General features: G+C 42.2%; 1 protein-coding gene across 1 annotated transcript in view; it reads left to right on the top strand.

Moving 5' to 3' along the window:
* Positions 1–127: 127 nt before the first annotated feature.
* Positions 128–26594, top strand: part of LOC126100541 (uncharacterized) — a 35004-nt gene continuing 8537 nt past the window's right edge. Inside the window, exons 1-5 of the mRNA XM_049911159.1 lie at positions 128–400; positions 16346–16551; positions 16698–16827; positions 18175–18269; positions 20178–20414. Coding sequence (XP_049767116.1) covers positions 16354–16551; positions 16698–16827; positions 18175–18269; positions 20178–20414 — 660 coding nt within the window. The 5' untranslated portion in view covers positions 128–400; positions 16346–16353. The remainder of the gene's footprint in view (positions 401–16345; positions 16552–16697; positions 16828–18174; positions 18270–20177; positions 20415–26594) is intronic.

Raw genomic sequence — 26594 nt, 5'->3', positions numbered from 1 at the left:
GTTCTGTAGAGATTAGACTGCGGGAGGAACATGGACATAGAACGTAAATAACATCTATGGTCTATGAACATGAAGGAATCTATTTTTTATTCCAGAGATAGCGAGACGCTAATGTCTTTAATTGTGGAACGCATATCTTTGGACTTATGGGCGTGTTGTTGTTCGTAACCGCAATTATTTTCGCAGTCATTAATAAACACAGTGCGCAGTGCAATTTTCTTTTTTAGTCGCTTTACTTGTCCAGTGGCAACATTCACCAGATAATTCACTTTATGATTTAAAGTGGCTAAATGTTCTTCAGTGGCTAATTATTTACTGGATTGGATTGTTTATTTGGTTTTCTGAATTAGGCATTGTATTGACGTTTGTTTGAGTGCAGGCTCATTTGCAAACAATAAACGTAAGTATTTATGGGACAAGTTGTAGTTTAAACACTGAGCAATGAGTGAAACTTGTTTCGAATAATTTATTTGTTGTCATTAAGTTGATTAATCTACAATCCAAATTTTGTGCATTATTCATATTTTTGTGCCGTATCCCTGTTGTCATTTACTGCCGCTGATACTATTAACTGACAATTTTCACTCGTATGTGTGCCCTCAGTTATAGCCCATTTAAGAACAACTAATAACCAACTAGGAAAGAAGTGGATTGGCTTTGTATGCTAAGGAAAGACAGTGTTACATGGTACCCTCCCAATCTTCTGTTTCTTGTAGTTTATGTGTGATATATGTACATAATATACAGCAAAATACGTAGAGGCTTGTCCATTATCTAACAAAGGTTTTCTAAATCTACCTTGTAGTTTTAGTTTTTATAAATGAGAAAAATGTGGTAAATATGGCATGAATGTAGATATCGTGCTACACTACAGATTAATATCTTACCACAACCTTATTTCAGATTCACTAACTTCTCCAACTGTCAACCAGATTGGCACCTTCCAACCTAACACAGACCTTTGGCTATGCTACAAATTGCTCTGTCGCCCCCCAACAGTGTTTTTAATTTGAGGGGGTGGGAGTAGTCCCGTCACATACTAGCCTCCTGAACCTTCAGGTTAATGAACACTATGTTAAGCAGCTGTTTGAATGCTGTGCCACAATAGTGGATCTGGAAACACCCAAGCTTATAATATTGACAGTTTACAGTTCATTAGCATGAAAATCCTAAGCTACGTAAACGCACTTTCTTACCAAGATGTAAGTGGACATTCATTGTTTGTGGAGACTTCATCTTTATTTTGTTGTCAGATGGTATTGATAGAAGGCTCCTAGAGTTGACAATGCCCAGCTTTTGGTTATTTTTCATAGCAGAATACTTTACGTGGACATCTGGACATAGTCCAGTCTGATTCCAACTCTCTGCTGTGATACAAGTGCGTCTTCAGAGTGGCAAGTTAAATGTTTATCCATTTCTGTGTTTTGCACGTACTATAGTTATTAAATTTTGTTGGTGTTTCTCTAAGAGGGTTAATCTTGCATTTTTGTAAATGTAAATTCATTCAGTCTGTAGCGCATTAGTTGCTCATTTGTTACGTTTTGAAAGCAACTGTCCATTCATTTAGTAAGCCAGCCAGTCAGGCTCCAGCTCTTGACAGTGATACGAGTGCATGTACAGAGCGACAGGTTAAGTGTTCATCCTTTCCTTTGTTTTCCATGTAGTCCATTTATTAAATTTCGTGCACATTTCTCTATTTAAGAGGATTAATCTTGTTTTTGTAAGTGTAAATTCATTTAATCTTTAGTGAAACAGTTACTCACTGAACAGCTCAGTACATAGTTCTTTAATACATCATGTCCATTGGTGACACATCAGGAGGTTAGCAAGTCGCATATCGAGGATTGTCTGCTTCTATAGTCCACTTCTTCAGTTAGTTTTGCTCAAATGGATAGGATGTGTGCATGCTATGTGCACACACAAGAGCAGCTGGCTGCAGTTTGCAAACAGCTGAACATGCTATTGGCTGTGGTAAGTCACCTACAAGCTGCTGTCTCGGGGTGTAACGGTGGTGGAGAATCTGACACATCGATTGGGACACTTCAGATGTCACTTGTTTTATCTATGGGCTCTGCCTCCAAGGCACCACATATTGTACATGACACAGTGGATCTGCCCCCGCAGCAGGATGAGTGGTGGGTAGTAATGCGTTCGCGTCACTCGAGGCAGAGGCCCAATGTGGAGACTGGCCTCCTGGCCTTGCCCATTCATCCTGTGAGTAGACAGGTGGCCGCTCCTTCAGCAGGGTCCAAGCAGACACATGGGGAGAGGAGTTCACTAGTTATTGAGAGTTCCAATGTTAAGCGCGCTATGCAGCACCTTAGCCAGATAGCATTTGGGGCTGGATTGCTCGGTATGTCTGCCGGAGCTAGGGGGCTATCAAACATGCTGGCCTCGCTCGAGGGGTGCAAGCAGAGCTCGCAATTTTTAACACCGTTCCCAGAGTTGATCAGCGTGCTTTGGTTTGGAGTCAAGTGGAGGGTCCAATCAAAAGCTTTGTTGACTCTGGGGAGATCTGGGCTGCAGGTTTCCTGACCTGTATTATCATGTGGGGATTTGTAGGACTCCCCTTGATAGGTCAGGAGTGCTCTGCATAAAGGAAGCAGCCACTTGGGTAACAGAGTATTTATGGAGTGCAAATGAGGGTTTTTTTAGGCTATGCGGTAATAAGAGATGCTCTGATGAACACTCGCCACTCGATTCACAGCAAGAGAAGTCAAACAGCATTCAGAATAAAGACACTATGGCTGTCCCAGTTTCATCACTAAACTATCATAGTATTCGTAATAAAGTTCCCTAATTTATTGCCCACCAGGAAAGTCTTTGTGCTCAAATTATTCACGGGACTGAGAACTGGCTGAAACCCGAAGTGGAAAGCTCCAAGATATTTAGCAAGTCATGGAATGTATATTGGAAAGACGGATTAGAGGTCATAGTAGGGGGAGTTTTTATTGCAGTTGACAAAAATATTGTCTCTATTGAGGTTGTTCAGTGTGACAGTGAAGTTGTCTGTAGCGAATAACAGATGTAGATGAAGCTGAGTTAATTGTTGGATGTTTTTACCGACAACCTGATTCTGCTGTGGCAGTTCGAGTCATTCAAAGAAAGTTTGTGGTCAATATCGCACAAATACAGATCATGCAATACTAGTTGGAGGCAACTTTAACCTGCTGAGTATAGACTGGGATGTTTATGGGTTCATTGCGGGGGTTACAGACAGACAGTCATGCAAAATATTTCTGAATACGTTTACTGAAAATTGTCTTGACAGCTAGGTCGGCAGCCCACACACTATGGAAATATCTTAGACCTTGTAGCTAGAAATAGGCCCGACCATATCTACAATGTCAGTATAGAATCTGGGCTTAGTGATCGTGATGTCATTATGTTGTTGTTGTGGTCTTCAGTCCTGAGACTGGTTTGATGCAGCTCTCCATGCTACCCTATCCTGTGCAAGTTTCTTCATCTCCCAGTAGCTACTGCAACCTACATCCTTCTGAATCTGCTTAGTGTATTCATCTCTTGGTCTCCCTCTACGATTTTTACTCTCCACGCTGCCCTCCAATGCTAAATTTGTGATCCCTTGATGCCTCAGAACATGTCCTACCAACCGGTCCCTTCTTCTCGTCAAGTTGTGCCACAAACTCCTCTTCTCCCCAATCCTATTCAATACCTCCTCATTAGTTATGTGATCCACCCATCTAATCTTCAGCATTCTTCTGTAGCACCACATTTTGAAAGCTTCTATTCTCTTCCTGTCCAAACTCTTTATCGTCCATGTTTCACTTCCATACATGGCTACACTCCAAACAAATATTTTCAGAAACGACTTCCTGACACTTAACTCTATACTCGATTCTCTTCTTCAGAAACGCTTTCCTTCCCATTGCCAGTGTACATTTTATATCCTCTCTACTTCGACCGTCATGTTATTTTGCTCCCCAAATAGCAAAACTCCTTTACTACTTTAAGTGTCTCATTTCCTAATCTAATTCCCTCAGCATCACCCGACTTAATTCGACTGCATTCCATTATCCTCGTTTTGCTTTTGTTGATGTTCATCTTATATCCTCCTTTCAAGACAATGTCCATTCCGTTCAACTGCTCTTCCAAGTCCTTTGCTGTCTCAGACAGAATTACAATGTCATCGGCGAACCTCAAAGTTTTTATTTCTTTTCCATGGATTTTAATACCTACTCTGAATTTTTCTTTTGTTTTCTTTACTGCTTGCTCAGTATACAGATTGAATAACATTGGGGAGAGGCTACAACCCTGTCTCACTCCCTTCCCAACCACTGCTTCCCTTTCATGTCCCTCGACTCTTACGACTGCCATCTGCTTTCTGTACAAATTGTAAATAGCCTTTCGCTCCCTGTAATTTACCCCTGCCACCTTTAGAATTTGAAAGAGAGTCTTCCAGTCAACATTGTCAAAAGCTTTCTCTAAGTCTACAAATGCTAGAAATGTAGGTTTGCCTTTCCTTAATCTTTCTTCTAAGATAAGTCGTAAGGCCAGTATTGCCTCATGTGTTCCAATATTTCTACGGAATCCAAACTGATCTTCCCCGATGTCGGCTTCTACCAGTTTTTCCATTCGTCTGTAAAGAATTCGTGTTAATATTTTGCAGCTGTGACTTATTAAACTGATAGTTCGGTAATTTTCACATCTGTCAACACCTGCTTTCTTTGGGACTGGAATTATTATATTCTTCTTGAAGTCTGAGGGTACTTTGCGTGTCGCATACATCTTCCTCACCAGACGGTAGAGTTTTGTCAGGACTGGCTCTCCCAAGGTCTTTCTGCTTTCCCTTCTTTGGTTAGAACTGGGTTTCCATTTGAGCTCTTGATATTCATGCAAGTGGTTCTCTTTTCTCCAAAGGTCTCTTTAATTTTCCTGTAGGCAGTATCTATCTTACACCTAGTGAGATAAGCCTCTACATCCTTACATTTGTCCTCTAGCCATCCCTGCTTAGCCATTTTGCACTTCCTGTCGATCTAATTTTTGAGACGTTTGTATTCCTTTTGCCTGCTTCATTTACTGCATTTTTATATTTTCTCCTTTCATCAATTAAATTCAATATTTCTTCTGTTACCCAAGGATTGCTACTAGCCCTAGTCTTTTTACCTATTTGATCCTCTGCTGCCTTCACTACTTCAACCCTCAAAGCTACCCATTCTTCTTCTACTGTACTTCTTTCCCCCACTGCTGTCAGTTGTTCCCTTATGCTCTCCGTGAAACTCTTTACAACCTCTGGTTCTTTCAGTTTATCCAGGTCCCATCTCCTTAAATTCCCACCTTTTTGCAGTTTCTTCAATTTTAATCTGCAGTTCATAACCAATAGATTGTGGTCAGAGTCCACATCTGCCCCTGGAAATGTCTTACAATTTAAAACCTGGTTCCTAAATCTCTGTCTTACCATTATGTAATCTATCTGGTACCTTTTAGTATCTCCGGAATTCTTCCGTGTATACAACCTTCTTTTATGATTCTTGAACCAAGTGTTAGTTATGATTAAGTTATGCTCTGTGCAAAATTCTACCAGACGGCTTCCTCTTTCATTTCTTACCCACAATCCATATTCACCTACTCTTGTTTCCTTCTCTCCCTTTTCCTACACTCGAATTCCAGTCACCCATGACTATTAAATTTTCGTCTCCCTTCACTATCTGAATACTTTCTTTTATCTCATCATACATTTCATCAATTTCTTCATCATCTGCAGAGCTAGTTGGCATATAAACTTGTACTACTGTAGTAGGCGTGGGCTTCGTGTCTATCTTGGCCACAATAATGCGTTCACTAAGCTGTTTCTAATTGCTTACCCGCACGCCTATTTTTTTATTCATTATTAAACCTACTCCTGCATTACCTCTATTTGATTTTGTATTTATAACCCTGTATTCACCTGACCAAAAGTCTTGTTCCTCCTGCCACCGAACTTCACTAATTCCCACTATATCTAACTTTAACCTATCCATTTCCCCTTTTTAAATTTTCTAACCTACCTGCTCAATTAAGGGATCTGACATTCCATGCTCCGATCTGTAGAATGCCAGTTTTATTTCTCCTGATAACGACATCCTCTTGAGTAGTCCTCGCCTGGAGATCCGAATGGGGGACTATTTTACCTCCGGAATATTTTACCCAAGAGGCAGCCATCATCATTTAACCATACAGTAAAGCTGCATGCCCTCGGGAAAAATTACGGCTGTAGTTTCCCCTTGCTTTCAGCCGTTCGCAGTACCAGCACAGCAGGGCTGTTTCGGTTATTATTACAAGGCCAGATCAGTCAATCATCCAGACTGTTGCCCCTGCAACTACTGAAAAGGCTGCTGCCCCTCTTCAGGAACCACACGTTTGTCTGGCCTCTCAACAGATACCCCTCCGCTGTGGTTGCACCTACGGTACGGCCATCTGTATCGCTGAGGCACGCAAGCCTCCCCACCAACTACTCTGATGTCATTATAGCAACTATGATTGCAAAAATTAATAAATCAGTCAAGAAGGCTAGTAGAGTGTTTCTGCTAGGTAGAGCAGATAAGCAGTTGTTAACATCTTACTTATACAGTAAATTGGCATCACTTGGTGCCAGTGAGTTGGATGTAGAGGAATTATTGGCAAAGTTTAAGCAGATTGTAAATAGTAGTTTTGATAGTTATGTGCCTAGTAAGTGAATAAAGGACCGAAAAGACCCGCCATGGTTTAATAACGAAATTCGTAAGATGCTGAGGAAGCAGAGGCTATTGCACTCTAGGTTCAAAAAGGGACACACAAACAATGACAAGTGAATGTTAGTAGAGATTCGTGCATTTGTGAAAAGATCTATGCACGAAGCATACAAAAACTGCCACCATCACACCTTAGCAAAATATCTAGCAGAGAACCCTAGAAAATTCTGGTTGTATGTAAAATCTCTTAAGTGGATCTAAGGCTTCCTTCAGTCCCTTGTTGGCCAGTCTGGTGTGCCGGTTGAAGGTAGCAAAACAAAAGCCAAAGTTTTAAATTTCACATTCAAGATATTGTTCACACTGGAGAATCATACAAACATACCATTTTTTGACCATCGGACAGACTCCCATGTGGATACCATAGAAGTAAGCATACCTGGCATGGAGAAGCAACTTGAGGATTTGAAAACAAATAAATCACCAGGTCTGGATGGAATCCCTGCTCAATTTTACAAAGAATGCTCTACAACATTAGCCCCTTATCTAGCTTGTAATTATTGTTAATCTCTCACCCAGCACAAAGTCCCAAGGAAAACAGTGCAGGCAAAAGAATGGAATCACAAAATTACAGACCAATATCCCTAACTTCTCTTTACTACAGAATCCTTGATCACATTCTCAGTTTGCATATAATAAACTTGAAACTTCCTGGCAGATTAAAACTGTGTGCCAGACTGAGTCTCGAACTTGGGACCTTCGGCTTTCCCGGGCAAGTGCTCTACTGGCTGAGCTACCCAAGCATGACTCAAAACCTGTCCTCACACCTTCAATTCTGCCAATACCTCATCTCCTTCCTTCCAAACTTCACAGAAGCTCTCCTGCGATTTACGGAACTAGCACCCCTGGAAGAAAGTATATTGTGGAGACATGGCTCAGCCACAGCCTGGGGATGTTTCCAGAATGAAATTTTCACTCTGCAGCGGAGTGTGCACTGATATGAAACTTTGTGGCAGATTAAAACTGTGTGCCAGACCGTAACTTGAGCTTGGGACGTTTGCCTTTGGCAGGCAAGTCCTCTGCCGACTGAGCTATGCGAGCACAATTCATGACTCATCCTCACAGCTTCAATTCTGCCAGAATATTCTTGCTTCTAGTAATTCTACGAGGTTTGCAGGAGAGCTTCTGTGAAGTTTGGAAGGTAGGAGATGAGATACTGGCAGAATGAAGCTGTTAGGACAGGTCATGAGTCGTGCCTGCGTAACTCAAGTCAGTAGAGCTGTTGCCCTTGAAAGGCAAAGGTCCTGAATTCGTGTCTTGATCCGGCACACAGTTTTAATCTACCAGGAAGTTTCATATCAGTGCACGCTCCGCTGCAGAGTGAGAATTTCATTCTGGTATAATAAACTTTCCTGAGGCTAAGCAACCTGTGTCCACGAATCAGCATGGTTTTAGAAAGCGTCGTTCATGCAAAACTCGGCTTACTCTTTTTTCACATGATATAATGAGAACTTTGGATGAAGGCATATTCCATATTTCTAGATTTCCAGAAAGCATTGAAATAATGAGAACTTTGGATGAAGGCATATTCCATATTTCTAGATTTCCAGAAAGCATTGAATACGCTGCCCCATGCAGGTTTTTAACGAAGGTACAAGCATATGCAATAAGTTCACAGATATGTGGGTGGCTCGAAGACTTCTTAAATAATAGAACCCAGTATGTTGTCCGCGATGGTGAGTGTTCATCAGAGACAAGGGTATTGTCAGGAGTGCACCAGGAAAGTGTGATAGGACCTCTGTTGCTCTCTATGTACATAAATGATTTGGCGAACAGGAAGGGCAGCAGACTGCGGTTGTTTGCTGGTCATGCCATGGTGTACCGTAAGGTGTCAAAGTTGAGTGATTGTAGGAAGATATGAGATGACTTAAACAAAATTTCCAGTTGGTGTGATGAATGGCAGCTATGTAGATGTAGATAGTGCAACAGCCTTTGTAAAGGAACATTAGAAAATTGAGTTCAGCATTTCTGCATTTGCGTTTGGGAGAATGACTGTTCAAAACCACAACCAGCCATCCAGTTTTAGGTTTTCTGTGATTTCCTTATATCACTTCAGGCAAATGCCAGTACAGTTCTTTTAAAGGGCACAGCCTATTTCCTTCCCCAACCTTCCCTAATCCGAGCTTGTGCTCCATCCCTAATGACCTCATTGTTGATGGGTCGTTAAACACTAATCTCCTCCTCCTCCTCCTCCTTTTGCCTCCTCTCCATTTGCTTTGTTATCCCTCATTTTGGTTCCTCTTGTCATATTTGAATGTCTGGACTTTCACTTTGATGTCAGTGATAGTGTTCACGTAAGACTTCAGTTTCTTTTGATTTTGCAAGGGTTTTTTTTATACGATCCAGCCACAGTAATAGTTAGAGGTTCCAGGCTTTGTTCTTTGAACCACCAAATGCGTTTCATTCAGTACCTTTCTGTGTGTACCCACATGCTTTATTTTACACCTAGTGTGTAGTAGTTGCTGTTTCTTTGCAGTGGCTGTATACCATTTAGAGTTCCTTCCTCCATGAATTGTTCTGATATACTGAGGAGGAAAATGGCACAGTGGTTAGCACACTAGGCTTGCATTCGGGAAGGCATCAGTTCAATGGCATTGAGATTTAGGTTTTCAGTGGTTTCTCGTAGTTGGTCCAGGCAAATGTCAGAATAATTCCTTTGAAAGGGTACAACTGATTTCCATCCTCATCCTTGAAATGTTCTGATCTTGTGCTCCATCTCTAATGACCTGGATGTTGAATGCTAATCTGTTTTAACAAGTACATAAGTATCCAGAGTTTCGTCAACTTGCATAGCTGTTCTCTTCATGCTCCTGCATAGCGTTAAAACATTTTCGGCTCGTTCTTCTTGTGCGACACTCCTGCCCCTATATATGATTCACTGAAGATTTAAGTCTTTCTACTTGCTTTAGTTTAGTTTGCTTGGACATGTGAAGCTGTCTACAGTAAGATTCTGTTGCTGCCAGTGTACAATTTCCATTAGGACCTTGGAGATAATAAAAGAAAAGTTAGGGCTCATATGGAGATTTCTCAGGCAAATGCCGGGATGGCTCCTTTGAAAGGGCACGGCCGATTTCCTTCCCCATCCTTCCGTCACCCGAGCTTGCGCTCCGTCTCTAATGACCTCGTCGACGGGACGTTCAACACTAATCTCCTCCTCCTAATATGGAGATTTATAGACAGTCATTTTACCCCCGCTCTATTTGCAAGTGCAACAGGAAACGAAATGATAAGTAATGGTACAAGGTACCCCTCACCATGCACTGTATCTATTTAGATGTTGTTGAACATTTTTAGTCAGCAATAATTGCTGCTACAACTGATGATATCAGACCAATGCCTAAAATCGCAGACAGTATGTGTTATGAAGCTTTATTAAGTACTAAAGCCCACAACTTACCCAATTTCAATCCTTCTACTTTTCTGTTAAAGCTGTTTTTGTGTTTTTAAATGTGTGGCCTCTTTGTGCATTCTAGCATGATACTGATTAGATCTTGATAAAACCTTGTTATCAGAAAAAGAATTTAGTGGTTTCCTGGTTCCAGTGCAGGATTTGCTACTGCCAGTATATGTGTTGCCCAGATGACAGTTACTATTGTGTTCTTCAAGATGGATGTTAATGCTTATTTTTGTAGTTCCTCTGTACACTTGACTGCATCTGCAAGGGATTTTATATAATCCTGCTGTGGCAAGCAACAGGTGTAGTCCTTTACATTGTTCAAGTATTCACATACCTTTGTTGTTGGTTAAACGTCTTGTCAGTACATGTGTTCTGAGTATTCTGCTGATGCAATCTGTGACCATTTTTATGGATGGGAGGAAAACTTTCCCCTTAGTTGGTTCTTTTTCATTAGAAGCTACATATATTGTAGGGTGTAGTGCCCTATTTGTCTCGTTGCCAGAGTATTTTTCTATGCCAGGGTGTACAGAGAGATGATAGAAAGTCAAAAACACAGGAACAACCTTAGCAGAAAAGTAGAAGTATTGAAATTAGACAAGTTGTGAGTGTTACTACTAAATAAAGCTCCATAACACGTCAGTGCTATTCCACAATCTTGGGGAGCAGTCTGAGGACGTCATGAGCTAAGCATTGCATGGATACATTTGAGCAGTTCAACTTGCTGAGCTTATTTGAAATTTTAACTGCTTTGTGGCTTGTTATGGCCCCAACATAAGAAGGTGAAACATTATCCAGAGAAATATGCCTTGGATCATGGCCTAATGCCAGTAAAACAAACATCACCAAAAACAGAAGTATCTGCCATGAAGGTCTGCTTTCTTTGTGTATCAGTTCTAACTTGTCCTCAGATGAAGCATTTAGTATTGTTCCACGTGATTTCTTGGCATGCTCACCATTTACAAAATTGTAATTAACACAGTCACTTAGACAATTTGAGTCTTTTCCAGTGCTGACTATATGATTCCGAAACACACATTTTAGCAAGCTGAGGTTTTCTGTAAAGTGTTAGTTCACATCTATGTGCAAATCTATCAGACTAAATGTATGTCGGAGCACCACAGAATGAAGTATTCAATTTGGGAACAATCATCTTGGCTTTGGCTGAGGCATTTCTTCACAGTCTCTTTGTTCCAAGGGTGCTATTCCAGCAAGGTATGCAGGAGACCTTATAAGGCAACTCATGTGTTGTTCCTGGATAACTCAATTGATAACACCATTGCCTGCGAAAGGCAAGGTTCTGGGTTCAAATCCCAGTCCAGCGTACAGTTTGATCTCGCAGAAAGTTTCAAATCGGTGCAGACTCTGGTGCAGAGGGAAAGATTCCTTCAAGTGAAGTATGCTGTGTTAGATCAGCTCAATTTTCATAGGAAGACTGCTCTTTAAACTTCAGGCAATATAAGTACTTCATAGGTCTGAAGCCCTGGGACCAACTGAAGGGGCGAGGTGTTTAGTACATTGGACCTCGCATTTATGAGCGTGGCGGTTAATAGTCAGCGCTCAGCCATATAAATTGAGGGGTTCCATTGTTTCTGTAAATTGCATAACACAAATTCTGGTATGTTTCCTTTGAAAAAGACACAGCCACTATCCTTACTCATACTTCCCCAAACCTTATCTTGTGCTCCATCTGTAATGGGCCCATTGTTGAGAAGACATTAAACCTTAATTTTCCTTCTTGAGGTCTTGAAAGAAATTACGGGGATGAAAATGTATTAAGTTTTCATGATCTTCTTGTGGTGGGTTGAATGACACACCACCTGTTATTTTATGCCTATCTTAACAATAAAATGTTTCGCCAAGATAGAGATGCATGATTAATTGTGTATTGGCCCTCTGTGGTTGAGAAAGAGGACAGTGAATGAAAGTTAACTAGCTGAAGTGAATTGTGATATATGTCAAAGTCAGTTTAATTGTAAAGTAGTTTTTTGTGTGTAGTCATGTGTGTAAAAGATTTTTTGTCTCTAAAATGATTTTTGAAAATGAAAAATTGTCTAACATTGTACTAATGTATGGAGAATGTCACCATCAAATGTATAAAAGAGTAGCAGAAATAATCAAAACTACTGTTATGGGAAAAAAAAATCACACAGTTCCATTTGAAGAAACAAATTTGATATCTTCCATTTTCCTCTTATTACTCTTCTCAAGCACTTGACACTTTCCACCTCTTTCAGTTGTTCATCTCCAGTCCTTATCTTCCTTTGTAGTTGTAACTATGATCTCACATTTGTTTACATTAAATTTCATTCCTTACTCCCAGTTTCTTCCCAAGCACCCAGCTGTTCCTGAATCTCCTCCTCCATGTTTCCCCATATTGTCAAGTCGTCCCCGAACGCTATTGCTTTCACCTTGTCTTCTCCATTTTTTTCTGCCTCTTTAGTCATTATCTCAACCACGACCATGATGAAGAGGAGAGTGACACTGCAATGCCCTGCTTCACACTGCTAGTTTCTGGAACTAATTCGTCCTTCAATTTTCCACTTTCACACACTCAGCCTTCCACACTACAGTTCTTCCACTTTGCTTGTTGTCTCTTTTTCTACTCCCTTTTTTTCTAGCATTTCCTAAGCCTTTTCTAGATTGAGGAAGCCCATCACAAGCTCTTTCCCCAATTCATTGTGGTGCTCGTGGAGCTGCCTCACTGCAAATAAGGGGTCAAAATTTGACCTTGCAGGTCTGTTCCTCTCTCAAGTTGTGCTTGGCTCTTGTTTGGCTTCTGCTCTCCAGGGTCTTTTCATACATGCTATGTAATCAAAAGTATCTGGACAGACCCAAAAACATACGTTTTTCATATTAGGTGCATTGTGCTGCCACCTACTGCAGGTACTCCATATTAGTGACCTCAGTAGTCATTAGACATCGTGAGAGAGCAGAATGGGACACTTCATGGAACTCACGGACTTAGAACTTAATCAGGTGATTAGGTGTCACTTGTGTCATTCGTCTGTATGCGAGATTTCCACCCTCCCAAACATTCCTAGGTCCATTTTTTCCAATGTGATTGTGAAGTGGAAACATGAAGGGACATGTACAGCACAAAAGCGTATGGGCCAACCTCATCTGTTGACTGACAGAGACCGCCAACAATTGAAGGGGTCGTAATGTGCAATAAGCCATCCAGACCAGCACACAGGAATTCCAAACTGCATCAGGATCCACTGCAAGTACTATGACAGTTAGGTGGGAGGTGAGAAAACTTGGATTTCATGGTTGAGCGGCTGCTTGTAAGCCACACATCATGCCGGTAAATGCCAAACGACACCTCGGTGTAAGGAGCGTAAATGTCATGACGGTTGAACAGTGGAAAAATGTTGTGTGGCGTGACGAATCTAGGTACACAACGCAGTGATCCGATGACAGGGCGTGGGTATGGCGAATGCCCGGTGAACATCACCTGCCAGCTTGTGTAGTGCCAATAGTTAAGTTCGGAGTCGGTGATGTTATGGTGTGGTTGCATTTTTCATGGAGGGGGCTTGCACCCTATGTTGTTTTGCATGGCACTATCACAGGACAGGCCTACATGGATGTTTTAAGGCCTTCTTGCTTCCCACTGTTGAAGAGCAATTCGGGGATGGCGATTGCATCTTTCAACATGATCGAGCACCTGTTCTGTGGCGTAATGGTTACATGACAATAACATCCCTGTAATGGACTGGCCTGCACGGAGTCCTGACCTGAATCCTATAGAACACCTTTGGGATGTTTTGGAACACCAACTTAGTGCCAGGCTTCACCGTGCAGCACTCCATGAAGAATGGGCTACCATTCCCCAAGAAACCCTCCAGCACCTGATTGAACGTATGCCTGCAAGAGTGGAAGCTGTCACCAAGGCTAAGGGAGGGCCAACACCATATTGAATTACAGCATTACCGATGGAGGGCGTCACAAACTTGTAAGTCATTTTCAGCCAGGTGTCTGGATACTTTTTATCACATAGTGTATATTGAGCAAGCAGTAAAGGAAACAAAAGAAAAATTCGGAGTAGGTATTAAAATTCATGGAGAAGAAGTAAAAACTTTGAGGTTCGCCGATGACATTGTAATTCTGTCAGAGACAGCAAAGGACTTGGAAGAGCAGTTGAACGGAATGGACAGTGTCTTGAAAGGAGGATATAAGATGAACATCAACAAAAGCAAAATGAGGATAATGGAATGTAGTCAAATTAAGTCGGGTGATGCTGAGGGAATTAGACTAGGAAATGAGACACTTAAAGTAGTAAAGGAGTTTTGCTATTTGGGTAGTAAAATAACCGATGATGGTCGAAGTAGAGAGGATATAAAATGTAGACTGGCAATGGCAAGGAAAGTGTTTCTCAAGAAGAGGAATTTGTTAACATCGAGTATAGATTTAAGTGTCAGGAAGTCGTTTCTGAAAGTATTTGTATGGAGTGTAGCCATGTATGGAAGTGAAACATGGATGATAACTAGTTTGGACAAGAAGAGAATAGAAGCTTTCGAAATGTGGTGCTACAGAAGAATGCTGAAGATAAGGTGGGTAGATCACGTAACTTATTTATTTATTTATTTAGCGTATGGCTCATAACATCACAGTAAAAATTACAGAAACAACACGATTAAAAAAATCACATATGTATAAACAGAGCAATAAATAACAGTTTGTATATAAGGACACCGCCAATTGTAACGTTACACTCACAGAAGACCAGTCACAAGCAGACGTCCAGCTTAGATAGTAAATAGTCGATTGCCTCTTGGGTCGCCATTAGGAAATCTTGTGGGTCACCCTCGTATGCCCTTAGTGGGCATTCCTGCACGATGTGTTTGACCGTCTGTCTCTCAGCGCCACAGTCGCAAGCGGCCGAAGGAAGTTTACCCCATCTGTGTAAGGAGTCGGCACATCTCCCACAGTTGGTTCTGATGCGATTAAGAGTTGACCAAACTTTGCGAGGGCAATCAAATCCTTTTGGTTTACTAAAGATGCATGGCATACTGTGGCAGTTTACTACTGTTCTGCTCTCCCATTCCTCTTTCCATCGGTCATTTATTTTGAAGTTGGTTTGGTGCAGAGCCTGTGCGGTCTTTAGTGGAGGATGCCTAGACCGGAGTCGGTTTCCTTGGATGTCGTGAGGTATTGAATAGGATTGGGGAGAAGAGAAGTTTGTGGCACAACTTGACTAGAAGAAGGGATAGGTTGGTAGGACATGTTTTGAGGCATCAAGGGATCACAAATTTAGCATTGGAGGGCAGTGTGGAGGGTAAAAATCGTACAGGGAGACCAAGAGATGAATACACTAAGCAGATTCAGAAGGATGTAGGTTGCAGTAGATACTGGGAGATGAAGAAGCTTGCACAGGATAGAGTAGCATGGAGAGCTGCATCAAACCAGTCTCAGGACTGAAGACCACAACAACAACAACAGTGTATCTTGGCACATTGCAGTACCAGTGTGACTCGCCTGCAGTTTCTGCAGTCTTTCCTACTCCCTGTTTGAATATAGGGGCAATTTGTGCCCTTTTCCAATCTTCTGGTGCCTTCGTCTAACTTCACACCATCATCATCACTCGATATGGCCGCTCTTTCCCAACTTCCCCTGCTGTCTTCATCATTTTGACATTTACTTTGCCCATACCTGTGCCTTTCCTCCTTTCAATCTTGTCCAGTGCCATTTCCATTTCTTTCCATGACAGTCCTCCCCCCCTTGCCTCCCTCCCAGAGTTTTTAATTCTACCTCCTTCAGTCTATCATCCTTATCTCCTAGTCCATTCACCTGCTGCCTCTCAGTCCCCTAGACTTAGGAACTACTTAATCCTAACTAACCTAAAGACATCACATACATCCATGCCCGAGGCAGGATTCGAACCTGCGACCGCAGCAGCAGCACGGTTCTGGACTGAAGTGCCTAGAACCGCTCGACCACAATGGCCGGCGTGTGTAATTCATGTTTGTATAAGACATCATAGCATCTACCATAAATGTGATGTATAGTACATATAACGTACTAATTACAGCAGAGACTCACTTGTCTGTTGTTCAACTCTTTGGCTAGTTTTTGAATGTGCATGTCTTCCCTTCATTCAAATTTGTGTGTGCTATCCTGTCTAGAAATAATTTTTCTGTCTAATATATTCTTTGAGCATTGCATTACATACACTGATAATGTATCTTTTAATTCAATATATCAAAACATGAGCTGCCTGTTGCAGTTTCCACAATGAACTATGGACGGAAGACCCCAAGTATGGGGACACCATCTGTCTATTCTCATATGACAAACAGGTCCTCTGCAGGTTTAAAATCTTCTCGGTCACTCCGATCATTAAAAACACCATGGTATCAGAAACCAATATTACAAGATGCCATTATCCTCGATTTACAAAGAGGAGCTCTTGTGGTAGCTGTTTATTCACTGGTAAGCATGTACTTTAATTGTTGGGCTCACACTTAGAATTTGTGTTACTATGCACGTGTTTTTCAATAATGTGAAGTACTGCATAAGGTTTACTAGTATAAGACAAATTTATTATTATTGACATCTGATTAATTTTAATTCCACAGGTTCTCAGTCTGTTCACAATCAGCACGGCTGTATTTGATATTTACTGCCTTGCAATGGCAACTCCTGGCTCGACTCATTATGGATATTACATCATCAGCTTTGAATTTGTTTATGTTGGCAGTTTGCATGGTAAGATTCAACTAGTCACATGGTAACTTCCAAAATCTTATTATTCTGCAGCTGTGATGCGTGTAAAGCTATAGGCTTCCATAAATGAGGTAAATATTGGTAACAAAATAAGAAGACAAATAGAGAAGCTATACTCACCAATTGGAGACACTGCAATAAGACAAAACTCTAATGAAGGATGTGGTATCGTTTACATAAACTTAACTGGACCACTAGGTCCAACTTCCTTTGAAATTGATTTGTTCCCATGTTCAAATGAGTTAAACCATCTGCACTGTTGCAGTAGGTGATACTGATTGTGAGTATGTCTCACTCACAGGTGGGTTCCGTGATTTCCCTAAATCACTTCAGGCAAATGCCGGGATGGTTCCTTTGAAAGGGCACGGCCGATTTCCTTCCTCATTTTTCCCTCACCCGAGCTTGCGCTCCGTCTCTAATGACCTCGTTGTCGACGGGACGTTACACACTAATATCCTCCTCCTCCTCCTCTCACAGGTGGGAACGGACTGCCAACAGTGAAATTTGTATGGTGTGTTTGTGACACAAAAAGCTGACAGGAGATCATATTTCATTCTAGTGTGAGAAATTATGACCATAAAAAATTATGATCATTCTTTATTGAATGATGTTCTTCTGTTGCATGTATCAGTATACTTTAGGATGCTGTCGAACATGAAACATAAACAATATATGTCAGCTTGTTGCACAACAGTTGAAATTAATAATGATAAACACTATTCTGTGATATAAAAAATAATAGTTACTTGTTAGTTGAAACTTCATACCTCAAATCTGAGTTCCTCTGTTCAGAACTCTGAGTCCTGAGCAAATTGTGCACAGTTGTCTGTGTGCCACAACAAAGCATCAGTTAGTTTGCTGTGTTTGAATAGTGTTGTGTACATGTTAAGTCTGCTAGCAGTACGAGTTACTATTGTGACATAGTGGGTATGACTTGATATGCCCGTTTTGGCAGCCCACTTTCTTTTCTCATATCTTAACCTAGGTGCAGCTGACAGTTGTTGTCAGCATTGTAACAGCATGTGGCACAAATCAGTTACCAAGTAATTGTAATTAGGCCGTGGTATTGTTACTTTCAGTAGAGTAATTAATGATGTTTCTAGTAATACTATTTGTTAAGACTCACAGTCGTAAAACATGTGGAGTTAGAATGGTATTGTGCTCCTTAATTACTATGTTGTCTTGAAATGTTTAATTCATTTTGAGAATTGTTAAGTTCATTCACATGGTTTTCTTTTTTTTATTTTATTTTAAGCAAATACTATGTTTTTATATGAATAAAAATTTCAGAGACCAAATTTTTCTAATCACTGTTTGATTTTTTTCCAGTTCGAAACGCACTTGTTGTGTTTGCATTGTTTTCACTAATTGGAGGAATGGCTTTATTCGTGACAAGCATCATGCTTATTATTGCTCTTCGAAAGGTGACTTGAACTTATTATTTGTAATTATGAAGTTTCAAATGTTAAGCAGCAATATATGGTTGTCATTCTGTTGTTATCTTGTCTTGAAAAGCTATTATTTGTTTAAATAGTTTAAGAAGTATTTCTGTTCTTTGCTCGATGAGGGGGATTGTATATTATATTGGATTATTTCATATTTACACAATATTGCATTCATTTCATTCCCTACAATTAATAATCATAACTCTTCTATATGCAGTATAATTTACAGTGTGTAATTTAGATGAAAGGTATGAAAAATAAGGCTATGTTGAATGATGGAAAATGGAAAGGGAGAATTTTATGCTTTTATAATGTAAACATGATCATAAAAAAATGTGCTAAAGTGCTCAACATCATAAATAGTGAGAGAAAAGGACATTTAATACCTTAAAATAGAAAGGAAAGATAGGGCACACTCATACATATTCAAGTCATAGGAAATTATAGTGAATATATTGAGTTGGTATTTTAGCTTGTTGCATGTAGGACTGAACATTTATCTTCTCAACATTTATTTCTTGTCATTGCTTTGCTTCCTTGCTGGGGTTGTATTAGGCCTTGAAATGTGACATTGTGTGTTTATACCAATATGAAGTAGATAGTCGAATTAAAAGAATGGTTCTCGAAGGTTGTGCTGTTGTGGAGCTTCTAAAAACTAAAAAATATCCCAGATGTTCTGTTGTTGTCAAGAAGATTGACACAGTACAAGCCAGTACCGGTATTAAGTTAGGAACAACAGCAGGGGAAAACATGATTTTTTTTAAAATGGCATGGTTATTTATCATTAATAATCCATTCCTCAGCAGTATAACAGTATATTGCTGATACTATGTGGTGGAATATGAACAAAAGTGCTGTAAAATTTGTCTTTCAGGTTTTGTGGCTTTTTAGGTTATATGAAGGAAAACTAACACCTAATAGTTCTCTAAGACTAATTATTATTATATTTTCCTTTGTTGACAGATTTAATGTGATTATTTGGATGGCGTTTTGAACTTTTAACTAGCCTGAAGCTTACATATTGGGATAAATGATGCAGGTTAATACAGTCTGTGATAATGAACTCTGTTTGGAACAGTGGTTCGAACCTTTCTGAGACCACGTGCCACTGGTGTAATCAAATGTTCGCTAGTACTCCTCCCAACCCCCATCATCATCGCCAGCATCTAACTAAAATGAAACTAATTTTTCTTTGAACACTTTCATGTTTAACATGACAAAAGATAAATGATATTAATTTGTTGTAGATGTTTTACTAACTCTAATGTCCATTAGTTTATTGGTGTGAAGTGAATAATGATGCAATTTCTGGTCTATTGTGGGAACTATGTACATCTTGGAGAAGGCACCTTCATGAGATATTAAAGCACATGTTATGTGTATGTCTCGTTTTTACTGTGTTAAATGCATGGTGCAAAGTAGAAATTATGTTTGTAGGGGGTGAACTGTATGAGGAAGATGTTGCTCTTACATCTGTTTCACAAACTGTAGCCCCCACCACATTGTGTCAGTGCTAATGCTATCGTTTGGAAAGAAAAGTAATTATTGGTAACTTTTGTAATGTATGATAATCTTTTGCTTTTTGCACGCAGTTTTGTCCTGCTTGTTTCTTTGCTGTCAGTCCATTTTCCATCATCGCTATATGATCACTTTGTCTCAACTTTGGTTTTGTAGTAGTCACTATCACATCCTCAACTCCTGCCTTTTATCCATCTGTTTATTTTTCTATCTAACATGTACCTTTCTATTGCTTGTTACATAACATGCAGTTTTTGAACTGTTTGCACATTTTAACATCCATGTTGAAGAATGTTATCTGTGATATGACACCATTCATTGTGGGCTATCATTCTGTTGTTTCACAAGTCATTCTGTTGTTTGTTGCAGGAATATGAGAAGAAGATGGTACCATGGATTTATTGCTTTGCAGCATTTACACTGTTCCGATTATTTGCCTTCGTATTTGCATCTATTGTGAATGACATGATATTTTCGTACAATATTGCCATGTGCTTTTTGTGGATTATGTTTTCGGCTGCTAATGTGTATGGCTTTCTCTTGGTATATTCCCTGTACCTGGAACTTTGTGATTTGACGAAGCTAGAAGATCTGGCACATTTAAGAGTAAGTGTGAAAATCATGTGTGGCAACTTTTATACCCATAGTTAGCATAGTCTAGTTACACTTGTTTGCACGATGTAAATAGTAAAATAGTGCTTTCTGCAATTGTGCTATTCATTGTTGCAGAGTGAGTGTATGTATATATATTATTTTTTGGCATTTAGTTTATAAACAAGTATTACATATCATTGATTACTTCTTTTGGCTGCACTCAGTTAATGCAGTTAGCAGTGACAGTTGTTTTTGTGGTTTATCATTTATAAATTATTTAGATCATATTTTTTGGTAATTGCTTTTTATGTAGTACGATATATGAAAGTGTTTCAAGATTTTGGCTTACTTTTCTTTCAGTGACCATTGAAATTATTTAAGGTACAAAAGTTATTTGATTTAGTACCTTTTCTTTCAAATAAGAATAAATACTTGTGAGAAAATATTTGCCCAAATAGGTACTAATGGAGTAGGAGAGAAACACAATTTCAAAAGCATTGTTAAGTCTCAAACTTTCAAATTTTACTTAAATTCTTTCTTCAAGATTAAAACAGGAGCTGGAAAGGGCATGTGCTCAAATGCTTGAGGGAAGGGAAGTCAATATAAACTATGCAGGAGAACACACACACAGCACAAGATATCTTTCAGCAATTACTTCTCTGTAAGAATGTATGCGTGTCTTTTTTTTTCTTATTCCCAGTCTTCAAATCGATGAAAAAATATTTAGAAAATTCGTGAGCAGGATGAATCAGAACAGAACCGACAAACTCGTTGAGGCACGTTTTCTGAGTAGTGTGGTATGAGGGGCCTGTTACAGAGTTATTGTGTTTTGTTTGGTTTCTTGCCCCAGTTAGCTTTGTATCTGTATTGTATTGCAAATAGTGCAGAACTGTGCATATAAGAATGTAAATCGCTGTATGTTTGGTTTGGAAGTGAACTTGTTTCATTCATTGTACTTGCTGTTGACAGTAGTAATGCCCACTTTAGATTTCGTCCTTAATCTTGCATTCAGTACTGCTCAGTTGTATTTTGTGTTTGTTGTTTCTGGCAGTTAGTTATGCACTGACAGTGATACACAGCAGTATGGATAAGTTTACTGAGTTGGGTGATTTGCACTTCATATGTGACTTCACTGAATGCAATGGAACAATGATACAACACTAAGCCATTCCTGCTGCCAATGTATCATAGGATTAAATTTTTACTGGGGATGTTGCACTACTCTATGTTTTGTTTGGTACCTTCTAAATGTAGTGTATTCCAGGTTTTATCACTGTTGTGATATCTTTTCATGGGAACAAAGTTGACTACAGTAAAAAATCAAATAAATCATAATTACATTATTTCTCTGTAACGAGACACTGGAGAGAGTGGGTCCCTTATGCCAAAATACCCTGAATGTGTCCCTGAATGAATTCTGAAATTTTGCCAATGAAGTTCTGGTTCACCCTGAATATTTTTAAAGATGTACATTTGACAACTTTGCTCACTATCATTTCTGTTTCGGTAATTGGCAAGTTGACACTCCCCTAGCTTAATATACGTTGCTAGTATTTGTCCTTCGCATTCATTTTGCTTACAAAATGAGGGTATTGGTAATGGGTTGCAAATAACGGCTATTTCATAATGTTGTTGAACATTTACAATATATTTGACAACACCATTTATGAAAATGAAAACCTCAATTTGTTATACTTGATGTTTACTGTCATTATTATGCAGACTGAAGTCCAGCCAACCTTTTGCATTTTTCCTTATTTGTTGTGTTTCTTTTTTCCATTACTTGAAGTCTGTTCTAAAATCATATATTTCATCTGAAAATGACACTCATTGTTTTACATTATTGGCTTAATGTTTTCTTGACTTGGAATCACAGGCAGAATATGTGTTTATGGGTTGCATCCAATTGTTACACGTTATGGCATATGTTGTAACAGCGACCAGAATGGTCGCGGGGTTGAAGTGACGGAAAACGTGGCGGGATCCGCGGAGCAGCTCGCGAATAACAACACAATGGAAGAGGACGCACACGACCAACGAAGGGCAGAACGAACAACAACAAGATCGAAACAACGGAGTCACAAGAAAACCTAACAAACACGTCCACTCCTAATACAGAACATGAAAGTAAATAAGGTGTCTAAGGCGAGGCGATGTGTCCAGAGACTTACGCAAGGTTAGACTGGCTGGCTGAGCGAGAGGCAGGTGCTTAAGTACTCTGTTGGGGGTACCGCTATTGGCCGCCGGAACCACGTGTTCCACTGTGGCGCCCTCACACTAAATGCGGACCAGGAGGCACACGCCACCACAGCTAAAGGCGCGATGGTTCAGAGACCTCTAGGGGTCTTTGACGTCCATGACGTCTGGCGGGGATTCAAATTCCGCGGCGCGCGGTACCAGATCCCTGGACTGTGCCGAGATGGGCGGCAGTGGGAAGAGGAGCCATGCTCATCAACCGCTATTGGTGGGGAGGAAGGGATGCCTGAGGTATATATGACAACCGATCCAGAGTCCAGGGCGGGGGAAGGAGCCGCCGATCCACCCGGAGGCGGAGAGGGCCAGCGGCAGGCCCGCGCGGAGACGGCAATCAGGGGCAGGGACAATGACTCGAGGACCACGTCCGTACCTGATGGAGGTAGGGAAAGAGGCAGTAGCGCGAGTCCCGTGGCGGCATGCGGGCGGAACTGATTATGATGGCGGCGCTCTAACCCTTTTGACGTCTGCATCGACATCACACGCTGCACATGGACCACGACGACCGTGGCGGGTGTCCAACCCAACTTGCGCCCGTACTCGCAGGCCCACATGGCCGTGGCAGGGGCATACTGCTGCGAGAGGGTGGGAGGAGGATGGCATCAGCAAATGGAGCAGGGTCCGCGGCTGTTGCCCATGAAGGAGCTCTGCCGGACTTCGTCCGTGAATTAGTGTAGTGCGATAGGTGCTCAAAAACAGGGTGAGGGCCGACGTGATAGGAGATGTGTCGACCGCCTTAGTCAGCTGGTGTTTAAAAGTGCTCTCCACCGCGCCATTGGATGAATGGTGGAAAATGGGGGCTACGGATATGTTTGATACTATTGGCCTGACAGAAGTCGTGGAAGGAGGAGGCCGTGAATTGGGGACCATTATCGGAGACCAACTTGTGTGGCAGGCCCTCAGTGGCAAGGTCCTGGGCCAGGGATGTGAGTGTAGCCTCCATGGTGGTGGATGCCATGCAGACAACATATGGGTGTTTGGAGGAGGCATCAACAATGAGTAACCACACGGACCCCAAAAACGGGCCCGCAAAATCGATATGGATGTGATCCCAGGGCCGGCGAGGCAAAGGCCAGGGTGCAAATGACTGAGGGGGGGCTCGCCTGGTGACGCGCACCGACAGTGCACCCACGGACCAGGCGCTCAATATCACCATCGGTGCCAGGCCAATACACATGCCGGCGAGCCAAAACTTTCATACGGGACATACCCCAGTGCCTGCGGTGTAACAAACCAACCACCCAATGGGCATCTGACTCTGTGGCCAACAGGAGGACATCATTGACCACAGAGAGCCTGTGGGACAGGTGGCGCCAGGGGCTGAAATCGGCCTGCATCCAATGAGTAACATAGGATGGCCACCCGTGGATCACGTAGTTGAGAATTTGCCGACAGATAGGGTTGCGGCGGGTAGCCGCAGCAATGTGAGCAGCCATAAGAGGCAGACCATCCAATGCATCTCGGCGGGCGGAATCAGTGTGAAAGAAGAGGACCTCCTCTTGGTCAAAGGCAGGATTGGGGCCTGATGGGAGACATGACAAAGTGTCCGCATTAGCATGGTGGGTGGTGGGCTTATACTGGATGGTGTAAGCATAATTACGTAGAAACAATGCCCAGCGCTGGAGACATTGAGCCGTCCGCTCTGGAAGGTGAGAGTGGGGTCCGAAAAGTGTGACCAAGGGTTAAGGCTGAACTTTGCCCCAAAGAGATAGGTGTGAAATTTTTGGGTAGCGAACATGATCGCCAGAGCCTCCTTTTCAGTCTGGGAATAGTTCCGTTGTGCTGGGGTCAACGTCTTAAGAGAATAAGCAATAGGCTGTTCAGAGCCATCGGCGTCCTGGTGGCAAGGACGGCCCCAATGCCGTATGCCGACACATCAGCTGCCATAACCAAGGGGCGGTCTGGGGAAAAGGGAGTAAGGCAAGGGGCGGACTTCAGCATTGCCTTTAAACAGAGAAAAGCGTGGTCACAGGCAGGAGTCCAATCAAAAGGTACCCCTTTGAGATGCAAGTGATTGAGGGATTGAGCAACGGAGGCAGCTTGGGGCAAGAACTTTAAGTAATAAGTCACCTTGCCCCAAAACACCTGGAGTTCAGATAAGTCCTTGGGACGAGGAAGGGCCTCAATGACCGTGACATTATGACCCGAAGGGCGAATGCCATCTTTGCTAAGCCAGTGGCCTAAGTATTCCACTTCCAGTTGAAAAAAACAACACTTGCCCAGCCAACAGCGTGAACCAGCAGACTGCAGAGCGTGAAATAAGGCGCTGAGTTTTTGTAAATGTTCCTGGCGGGAACGTCCGGTGACCAAGATGTCATCCAGATAATTCACACAGGCAGGGATAGGCTGTGTAAGCTGCTCCAGGAATCACTGGAAAATGGCCAGCGCCGAAGAGACACCAAAGGGAAGGCGCTTCTACTTATAAAATCCGAATGACGTGTTGAGAACCAAGATGTTCTGAGATTCGGCATCCAAGGGCGATGTGGTATGCCTCGGCCAGGTCGATCTTGGAAAAATACTCTCCCCTGGCAAGCTTCACAAGAAGGTCTTCGGGTAAGTGTCAACGAGGGACTGAGCATTGACTGTAGTGCCAAGTCCCCACACAGCAAAAGGGACCCATTGGGTTTCCGTATGACCACCAGCGGTGTTGCCCACGCACTGTAAGTTACAGGCTCCAGCATGCCAGCGGCCTGGATCCGATCAGGTTCCTGCTTGACCCCTGGCCGTAAGGCCACTGGAAGGGGCCGGGCCCGGAAAAAGCGAGGCTGTGCGTCCGGCCGTAGGCTGATGTGTGCCTGAAAGCTGGAAGCATATCCGAGATCCGATGCAAACAACGACGCAAAAGAGGAGCACAGGTATTCCAAGTCCTGAAAGGAAACAGCCATTGAAACGACCTTAACTTCATCGGAAATTGAAAAAGCCAAACAGCTGAAACGCATCCAGGCCAAAAATATTCGAAGCCGATGGATGGTTGATGACAAAGAGGGTAAGGAGCTGGGGAACACGCTTGTATGTCGCCTGGGCGATGAACTGCCCACGAAGGGGAATGGAACCATCTCCATAGGTGACCAGACGGCAAGAGGGAGGCGAAACGCAGGAGAGCCCGGCTGGGTATATGTCGCCATATTAATAAGGAAGACGGTGGCCCCTGCGTTGTCCTGAAAACTGACATCCTCAGTGAAAATGCGGAGCGTGAGGAAAAGCTTCCGCACTGTCATCCTGTGGGACAACCGATTGCGGAGCATGGACTGTATCTTGAGGCCCAGGAGGGGCTGGAAAGAGCGAGTAGAGAGACTACGACAAACTGATCGGATGTGGCCCTCCTTGTTACCCAGAGTCCACGTTTTCCAGCGGTGGGGACAGTCAGCCCGCGAATGGGCAGTAAAGCACTGTGGGCAAGATGGAAGTGGACCGGCGACAAGGGGCGACCGAAGCCGCCGATGCCATAGAGATGTCGAACAACGAGGAGTCCCGATGGCGTTGGCCTCTGTTGGCTGGGCCATGTCGCCGCTGCGAGGGTGGAACCCGCCGCGATCGCCGCCACGTGTGCTCACGCCATAAGAAGCTCATTAGCTGCTTGAGCAATTTCAAAGGAGTGGGCAATGCGAAGAATATCTTCCAAGGAGGGGTTGCCGAGTTTCAGTGCCGCAGTACAGACCTCAGGATCGGGAGCCAGCTGAACCACCACATCCCGGATCAGGGAGTCCGCATATAAAGCCTTACACTGCTGATTGGTGCACGTAAAATTGCATCGACGGCTGAGACCCTGCAAGTCCGTGACCCAGGAACGATACGATTGACCGGGCTGTTTATGGTATTGTTGGAACTCCAGCCGAGAGGTGACAACATGGTAGCATTGGGAATAATAGTTTGTCAACAAAAGGCAGATCTCCTGGAAAGAGAGAGCCACAGGATTGAACAATGGTGCCAACTTGTGGA

Source organism: Schistocerca cancellata, chromosome 9 (genome assembly GCF_023864275.1).
Source record: "Schistocerca cancellata isolate TAMUIC-IGC-003103 chromosome 9, iqSchCanc2.1, whole genome shotgun sequence".
NCBI classification, from domain to species: domain Eukaryota; kingdom Metazoa; phylum Arthropoda; class Insecta; order Orthoptera; family Acrididae; genus Schistocerca; species Schistocerca cancellata.
The sequence above is the reverse complement of the archived record's forward strand: the minus strand, read 5'-3'. Positions and strand labels throughout refer to the sequence as shown.